The sequence below is a fragment of the Seriola lalandi genome, unplaced genomic scaffold (assembly GCF_002814215.2).
Source record: "Seriola lalandi dorsalis isolate HSWRI2012SDOR001 ecotype SW California unplaced genomic scaffold, Sedor1 jcf7180002053804, whole genome shotgun sequence".
Classification (NCBI taxonomy): domain Eukaryota; kingdom Metazoa; phylum Chordata; class Actinopteri; order Carangiformes; family Carangidae; genus Seriola; species Seriola lalandi.
Genome location: NW_019524357.1, coordinates 31,273 through 40,744, shown reverse-complemented (window position 1 = coordinate 40,744; position 9,472 = coordinate 31,273). Strand labels below are relative to the sequence as shown.

The 9,472-nt window shown below is 46.2% G+C and overlaps 1 protein-coding gene across 1 annotated transcript; it reads left to right on the top strand.

The window, feature by feature from the left end:
* The first annotated feature begins 5,003 nt into the window (after nt 1–5,003).
* egr1 (early growth response 1) lies at nt 5,004–9,197 on the top strand. The gene is made up of 2 exons (XM_023401883.2): nt 5,004–5,732; nt 6,612–9,197. Exons 1-2 carry the CDS (start codon nt 5,522–5,524, stop codon nt 7,937–7,939), a joined length of 1,539 nt encoding a protein of 512 aa, XP_023257651.1. The 5' UTR covers nt 5,004–5,521; the 3' UTR covers nt 7,940–9,197.
* The last annotated feature ends 275 nt before the right edge of the window (nt 9,198–9,472 follow it).

Here is a 9,472-nt window from a genome sequence, read left to right as displayed (position 1 = left end):
GCTCAGTCAATCAGCCAATAAGGAGCTTTGTCTCGGTGCAACAAGGCGCAACATCCAGGCAGCTTTGAAGTAAACTTAAAATGAATCTGGTCTAGTCTGTGCCTGATTTTCTTCTCCACAAACCGACTGACAGCTGATAGATGTGATAGATGCTATGCTTTAAAAAGTCTGTATCTTCAAGCTTTATCTCAGGTACAGTTTGAACACAGACTGTGAAAAGAGCCAAATCTTATCTCTCATCAATCAATAACAGCACAGTGGGTGCTTTTACTAGTCTAGGTGGATGAAATTCAATAACGTTTTTTAAATAGAATATTTTATTTTGAGCAGTGGCCTCAGTGGTCATTGATCTTTCACTTGATCTGCTAAGCTAATGCACTAGATTCTTGAGCAACAGAGAATACACTGAGCCCTGAAGATGCCATACACAGAGCTGACCTATTAAACATCAGTTCTGTCAACATGCTGTGGTCTTGCCACCCACAGATTATGGTATACACAGCTCAGACAAACACAGAAAAGTGCTTTATGACAACCTTTAAATGTTACCCGTTGCTGTGCTGTGGCTGCTGCATGGTGAGGGGAAGCCCCGTTTTTCAGAGCGCTGCCGGTGACTCATCGAGAGCTAAAAGGTCAAGGGTCAGATCTTTTGTCACAAGCATCAAACAAACAGGCCGGGGGCTCGGTTAGTCACACATCCTCGGGGACGCGATGGGGTCGGTTCGGGCTGGGCTTTGTGCTGTGTTCGGGTAATTGTCTCTCTGTCACCTACCACCTTCGGGAGGCAACAACAGGCAGATAAGCAGATAGAGCGGCTATTCGATGCCGGGCTCCTGTTTCTGTGTGATACGCTAACACCCACCCTGCTCCACAGCCTGGGGGGTAATACGACAGGGAGGGACGCCTGCAGTGCCTGTGAAGTGCGAGCAGATTGTTTTTCAAACATCACCAGAGCCTAAAGCTTTCATAGGTCGGCTTCCATAGAAAACTTGTGATCTTACCAACAGCATAATCATATGCGGCCAGCACAAGGCCGGCATTCCACGACGGCATTCCTGGCCTCCTCTGAACAGAGTAAATAATGTCTGACTGTTTCAGAGCAGCAACAGGTGGTACGCTGTAGTCTTCTGCATTGTTTTGTAATGGATTGTGTTAGATTTCAATAAGCGGGCCAAGCTTTAAGATGGCTGGAGCGCTGTGTCGAGGTGTCAAGTATTTAAACAGACAACACAGTACTGGATGTCTTTATTGCAGTTTCCAGAATCTGATTAGATTCATTTGTCTTTCCATGCATGCCAATTAGTCCAGAGATTTTCCGTGACCCCCTTACACTGCCAGTTTCCTCGAGGTTTCCGAAAGACTTTATCCCTCTCACGCCAGTTTGTCTTTTCCCAGGCGCATCTCACTCTGCGTGTAAAAGGTCAGGCCGCACACTTCTCCCGGCGTCACCATAAAAGCTGGGAGAAAAATGACATTTATCAAATACCCTGCTATCATGTTCTCTGCTGCTCTCCCCTTCGCTCTATGACTATGGGCTATATTCAGCCTGTCATTCTGCCCGAGACGATCAGGCCTCTGCTCTTCTCCCATTTAATTATCAGCTCTCCTTGTGTGTTATACAGGCCACAACACATCCAGGCCACATTTCGCTTTTTATCATCTTAAAATCCACCGCTCTCACCCCATCCCACTTGGCAAGATAAAACAATGATAGCTGCTTTCTCTGCTCCAAAATAACCAGGTCCTCCCTCTTTCTCTCTCTCTCTCTGTCATTACATTAAACCCTCCCTCCCTGTCTCCTCTGCCACATTATGTAACAAGCAGGCTTTGGTTAACTGTCATCGTCCACCTTCTAATCTTGGTCCCCCCATCATGGGAGTACACTAGGCTGAGCACACCTGTATGCTAATGGGGAAGGGGTTGCATCACCAGTGGGTGTGGGTGCCCAAGGGCGGGAGGAGGTGCGATGGAGGAGCAGGATTGTCTGTCTGTCTGTCCTGTCTGCCTGACTGACTGCCTGGCATTGGCTGCTGACAAATGCCAGCACAAAGCTTGGTGTTCGCTCCCACGCGCAGTATGTGGGTGTGAGGATTCTCTCTCGGTCTCTCTACTTTCTATTTTTCTATCGCCCTCACCCTTCCTTCCTTCCCACCTTCTCTATCTCTTTTTCTCAACCTGCCTCCATCTCCTTGCTATCTATACATCTCTTCACTCTCTCTCCACCTTTCCCCTTATTTTTATGTTCCAACTCCTCTCCTCTCTTCCACCTCCGCTCTTTTTATTTATTTTTTGGCTTCCCTCTCTACTTCCTTGACTTTTCTCCGTGGCAGATTGGAGCATGATTAAATATTAACCAGTGCTCGTGCAGTGTGTGTGCGTGTGTGTGTGCGTGCGTGTGTGTGTGTGTGTGTGTGTGTGTGTGTGTGTGTGTGTGTGAACAGGGGCGTGGTGGCTGCGTAGGTAAATGGGAGAGCCTTTCTTTCTCTCTGGCTGGCAGCATGTTGGTGTTTCATCAGGCGAGGACTCCTCTGGCTGGTTTGTGTGGGTAGCAATGGGGAACACACCGAGGAGAATGAACTGGCTGACCCAAACATGCGCGCACACAAACATGCAACCGTGCACACTCATCATAAGCATCTACATCCACACACACACCCACAGACTAATTCTCCTTTCCCTGCCCTTACAGCATCTGGCTTCCACCCCCTCCGTGCATCAGAGTGAAGGGAGGCCCAAACAGCCACTGTGAACTGTTTATCATCTTTATTACTTTATTACTTTTCTGAGAGTTTTCCCTAACCTGATTTTATTACATTGTCATCAGATGATGAGTTCTCTCATCTGCTTTCTCTGCTCTTTCTTCTTTGCTTTGCCACAAATTTATCGACCATGGTAACTGATGCATGACAGCAACGGTAGATGCAGACAGGAGGTTGGATATGGTATCATCACCTCACCACACAGTTACAGCCACTTTATATAATTCACCATCATCGTGGCCTGTCTTCTGGTCTTTTTTTTCTTCTCACAGAAACAGGCCTGCAGAGGTGTGGCAACTTCTCTCTTGCTGAAAAACAAAATGTAAACTCAAGTTTTAAAAGTGTGTTTGTGTGGTGGGAGCACCATTTCCCTCCTAAAACACAACGCCGCTGCAGTGCCACATACCTTCAAAGGTGATTAGATTGGATCATTTATATGTATCTGACTGTATGAATAAACAACATTACACATTCTCCAGCTGCGCCCTCTACTTCAGGCTTATTTGGATTTTGTGAAGGAGCCTCTGCTCCAGATCATCCATAATATATGACAGAATTTTGCTATCAGTCTAATAGGGGTAAACAGAGAGATTTGCCAGAGGCTGAATGGGAAACGCCTGCGAGAGAATGCAATCCAGTAAAGACAAAAAACCTACTGTGTGTACATACCTTATGTCTTATATATATTTTTTGTTACCATAAGAATCTATCTATCTATCTATCTATCTATCTATCTATCTATCCTTGTGATTATATCATTGTGGTACCAACACCTGGAGATGAAGGGCAGCTTAAGCATGGTCTGAGAGCTCTGGTATTCAGTAAGTAGACCTTGAGTCTATCCAATGAAGAGGGGGGAGTCTCACCTGCTCTGGCCTCTCTAAGGCACCAGCATCTCTCTTTCTCTCTCTCTCTCTCTCTCGGGCCACCTCAAAGTGTCCTGCCCACGATGTTTCCCAATGAGGTTGCTCGCATATAGATCCAGTCAGCACCAAGGGAAACACATTGATTTCCCGTCAGCATCCAACGAGGAGTGCTGGCGCGCCAGCCGAAGCTGCAGCAGCCGGGGGAAACATCGGTATCCCGCAGGCGTCCTGGCAGCTGTGCACAGCGTTGTTAATGCGGCCCATTAGGCCTCTGAGTGGCAGAGAGATTCCCCGAATATTGAGCCGGGGACACCCCTCAATTAGACGGATCGCCCCGCACCTCGTCAGCAACCCGCGGCTATCTGTTCCCATTAATCAATGACACAGCCAGAGAGATGCAAAGTTAATTTAGAGGAAGTTTGCTAACACCGAGCAGAGTTTGTATGGTCTTATATTTTTAAGCGCAGCTTTAGAAATACCCTCTCTTATATCCAGGTTATATCCAATGTCAAAATCAATTTAACATATCGGCCAATTATTCTTAATCAATAATCCCTGTAAGCCCATAGAAATACTTGGCAATGTGCTTCCAGCCATAACACTGCATGCAAATTATGTTCCAGGCTAAAATAAAGAAAGAATAAAGTCACCTTTTAGACCAAGTTGGATGTTGTTTTCATGAAATGAATGTGTATAAACAAGCTGCAGAAAATAGTTGAATTTGTGGTTAAAACATTTTTTCGTTTTCTAGTTCACCGCACAGGGTAGACAGCCTTAAATGTTTTACCATTAAGAGAAAATAAATAAACGTTACACAGTGTGTCTGTTGCACACCCTCTCTCAGTCTAATAGTGCAGCTGAAGCTTGTGCGTTAAAACACAGAAACAGGATTCTGCTGCTGACATTAGTTATTGTGAGCGCTTTACATGATTTGCACTCCAGCCTCTCATTCACTGCCAAGCAGCGATCAGAGCTGCCTCAGGAAGTTCCAAATAAGGACAGGGAAATGGAAACCCACCGGAATAGGTCCTTATGTAGTCACGACCTTATAAGGCACGGCGGAGCCGAGCTTTCCGGCAGCAGCCTGCTGCACAGATGGGAAATCCAAATCAAATCTATGGTACGACGGGGAGAGAGCAAGAATTATGCTGCTGTCTCGCGGAGCTGCGTTGCTATGAAGATACATTGATTCGGGATAGAGGAAGAGCGGCGTTGTCTTCGCAATTTACTGCGAGAGCTTAATATAAAGTCTCTCCTCTCTGCTTTCCCCCCAGGCCAGCGTCATGTGTCCTCCACTGCAGTGCCTAAATATGGGCTTCCTCCGCTCCAAATATGGACATCTACGTCACGGCAGGAGGGTATATAAGGAGCGGGGAAACCTCTCAGCTCAGAGAGAGCCCTGAGAGCCCACAAGAGCAACTGTTAGAGCAGAGATAGATAGAGAAACACAGCGAACTCCCTGACTGAGAAATCTCACACCAAAAGTAAAAAGTCAATTCAAAACAACATCCATCCAATAAGGTCAAAACCTGATTGGATAAGCCATTTAATACAGAGAAAAAAAAAAACAAGGTTAATCTGTTGATTCATTTGGATGAATCTTAGGGAATGAGTATAAAGGACACTTTTGATTTTTTCTGAAAAGACAAGTGGATCTTTACTCATCTCTGAGAGCAAAAGGAAAACAACAGGACTTCTGGAGAACGAGAGTCGAGGAGCAAGACAGAAAACAGCATCTTCCTCGGCATCAGCAGAAGTGTACAGCGCTCCCTGAGCTGGGCTAAGTGATTCCCTCCTCCTGCGAGGCACCACTCTGCCAGCGTGCACCCAGCCTCCCTGCACTCTTCACCAGCTACCAGCGCAACCTCAGCACTGTAGCTACAGCACCAGCAGAGGATGGCTGCAGCCAAGACCGAGATGATCCTGCCAGCCCTGCCGATCTCAGAACCTCTGAGCTTCCCTCACTCCCCCATGGATAACTACCCCAAGCTGGAGGAGGTGATGATGCTCACCTCTGCAGGGACCCCCTTCCTCACTGCCTCCGCACCCGAAGGTGCAGGCTTTGGCTCCGGGGAGCCAGGAGACCAGTATGACCACCTTGCTGGAGGTAAGAAATGAAGATTTTTTTTGCCCCTGGTTGTCTGTGCTGCATGTTAAGCTGAACTAAAGATTAGATCACATCTGCTGAGCTACACTAAACCCAGAGAAGATTTATGAGAACTCAACAGCTGTATAAATTGAATTTTTAGTTATATTTTTCTGTGTACTATTGATTCACATTATTTACTGACCTTAAAACCACAGCTGACACGTTAAGATTTTTTTTGTTAGAAGTGTATATTCATTTGTTTTATCATGGCATGTGGTGGGAAATTTTATAGTCAAAGTGGAAATGCAGACCACAAGTAAATTTGAATTTTAGCCGGCTGGACATAATCCGTTAATACAATAAACATACAAAAACAGGGAAATTAAAAAAAAAAACATATGACTTAATTTATTTATCGATAGCTCTATATCCCTATCGACTCTCAGAGGACTTAAACACTGCTCAGTCACCGCATGCCCCTAGACACTCCTACAGCTCAATTCAAATTTCATTCCTAAAACCAGCTGAACTGCAGTTTCGGTAATCAATTGCCTTGGGCTCTGTGATGGGCTTCAAGAATGCAAGTGTGTGTGGTGTGTGAGAGCAAGACAGGAAGACAGAAAGCATGAAAGAAAGATCGAGAGAGTGTGAGCAGAGGAAAATGCGAGTCTAGAAAGGTTGCAGCGCAGCTCTTGTTGATGTTTGGGAGAGACAGTTTGAGAGTTGAGGGGGAAAGAGTTTAGTTGGAGGGGGTTTCTTTGCGTGGGCACCTGACTGATCTGTCACAGAGAAGAGGGGTGACACACTGTCCAGCGCTTTGGCAGGATTCCCCCCTCTCCCTCCCTCTGGATATTGACAGTTTGATTAATGTCTCTCCTTTCTCTGTGCTCCCTGCAGATACATTACCTGATATCCCCTTCAACTGTGAGAAGCCAGTGGCGGAGCAGACCTACCCCACCCAGAGGCTGCCCCCCATCTCTTACACAGGCCGTTTCACCCTGGAGCCCGCCACCACCTGCAGCAACAGTCTCTGGGCAGAACCCATCTTGGGCCTGTTCACTGGTCTGATGAGCAATGTTGCTCCCTGCTCCAGCTCTTCCTCTGTCTCCTCGCAGACCACCTCGTCCTCCTCTTCATCAGTCCCGTCCTCTTCCACTTCCTCCTCTTCTACCTCTTCCTCATCTCAGAGCTCCAGTCTCAGTTCCTCAATTCACCACAGCGAGCCCAACCCCATCTACTCAGCCGCCCCGACCTACTCCAGTCCCAACTCTGACATCTTCCCAGACCAGGGCCAGGCTTTTCCCAGTTCGGCCGGAGCAGTGCAGTACCCTCCTCCTGCCTACCCCAACGGCAAGACCTGCAGCACTAGCTTTCCTGTGCCCATGATTCCTGACTACCTCTTCCCTCAGCAGCAGGGAGAGATCAGCCTGGTGCCCCCTGATCAAAAGCCCTTCCAGAGTCAGTCAAGCCAGCCCTCCCTGACTCCTCTGTCCACCATCAAGGCCTTTGCCACCCAGACTGGTTCCCAGGACTTAAAGAGTGTCTACCAGTCCCAGCTAATTAAGCCCAGCCGTATGCGCAAGTACCCCACCCGGCCGAGCAAGACACCCCCACACGAGAGGCCCTACGCCTGCCCAGTGGAGACCTGCGATCGTCGCTTCTCGCGCTCAGATGAGCTGACACGTCACATCCGCATCCACACGGGCCAGAAACCCTTCCAGTGCCGCATCTGCATGCGCAACTTCAGCCGCAGCGACCACCTGACAACACACATTCGCACTCACACGGGTGAGAAGCCCTTCGCCTGCGAAATCTGTGGACGCAAATTTGCCCGCAGTGACGAGAGGAAGAGGCACACAAAGATCCACCTACGGCAGAAGGACAAGAAAGCAGAGAAGGCAGGAGCAGTGGTGGTGACAGCAGCACCCGTATCAGCGGCTTCACCTGCCTCCAGCTATCCCTCTCCCATCACCTCTTACCCTTCTCCAGTGTCTTCTTACCCCTCTCCAGTGACCTCCTGCTACTCCTCTCCTGTCCACACTTCCTATCCGTCTCCGTCGGTGGCCACCACCTACCCATCAGTGTCCATGTCCAGCACCTTTCAGTCCCAGGTCGCCTCGTCCTTCCCTTCCTCAGTCGCCTCCAACATCTACAGCTCCCCCGTCCCTACCCCGCTATCAGACATGCAGACCACTCTCTCCCCAAGGACAATCGAGATCTGCTAAGAAAGAGCAAATAGAAAAAACTTTTTTATGGTCTCGCCGCACCTCTCCTTCCTTAAGGTTCTTTGAGGGGAAAGAAATCAGCATCAAAAGACTTTTTCCCTCCAAAAAGCACTTTTCTGTCTGCTCCCTGTGCAGTGTTAGGTGAATCTTGAGATTTACCTGAAAGAGAGAAAAAGACACATGTCAAGGACTGGGCAAAGACAATAGAAGATGAAAAGGGATTTTTTTCTGTCTCTGTAAAACAAATGCAGCACTTCAAATGCATAAGGGACTCAACAGATAGAGAGCAGAAACCGGCACTGACGGGTCTCTACTGTTAGCTACACAAGAACCAAGAGACAAACAGATTTCCAGCAGTTGTGGTGCTAAGGCACGTTCGCCCTTGCAGGCACTCATACAGTACAAAAGACATTGAATAATATACATAAGCTACCATATATGTATATTGTACATGTGCCATGTTTCGTTTTTATCATTCTTTGGTACCATTGATGTGAAAAATTATTTGCATATTTGCATTGTATTATTTGAAGTGAGCAGGGCCATATTTTCTACATACTTTCTCTATTATGTAGTGATGATGCTGTGATACGTTTTGACATTGTTTGAAAAAAAGCACTTAAGTATTCAAGCATGAGTAAGAGTGATGTTAGTTTCTGTTTGTAAATATCATCCACTGGTACTATCTCTTTCTCTCTTTCTCACATGTGACATATCGCTCGGTTATATGGAAAAATAGAGAAAAGAAAAAAAAAAAAACTAAACAAGACAAACGCTCCCGTTATTTGGTGCCTTTTGTGAAGCCTTGCTGATGTTGTGACTCGGCTGCGCGCGAGAGAGGATGCACTGCATCTCGCCTTAAGGGTTGAGGGAATATTTTTGTTACAGAATGTAAGTCATACTCAGAGGGAGGAAAAGGGACGAGCTATGAGGGCACCGCTTCATTTCATTAGAATGTAAGCAAAAAAGGAGAAAAATTATAAAGTATATTTTTGTAAAACTTAAATGTAAATATCCACATCTTCAAGAGCTGGAATGTTGAAGTTACCTACTGAGTAGGCATGGGATTCTTTTGTATGTTATATACATGCAGTTCATTATTTTGTGGTTATCTTTCTTTTGTATTTGTGTTTGTTAAAACAAGTGACTGTTTCTGGCTTATAAACACATTGAATGCGCTTAACTGCCAATGGGATATTTGGTGTACAAGATATCCTCCCAGAAATGAAATATAAATAAAAATATGAATATATATGTATATTTGTTTTCATAATTTATTCGACTTCTGTATTTTTCAAATATTTCCATTGGTGCTTCACACCATTTTATACAGACAAATCCTCATTACATTACATCCTACCCTTCATTTCGTCATGTGCATCCCTCATACATGAACATCATATTCCATCATCTTATGTGTTAATTTTGTGCAGATTTTTATTGGATTTGAATCACAACTCCACATCACAAGAGAGCCATCTTTTAATTTGAGGAAAATTTGCGGAATCTAATCTTGTGAAAACTCTCCGTTTC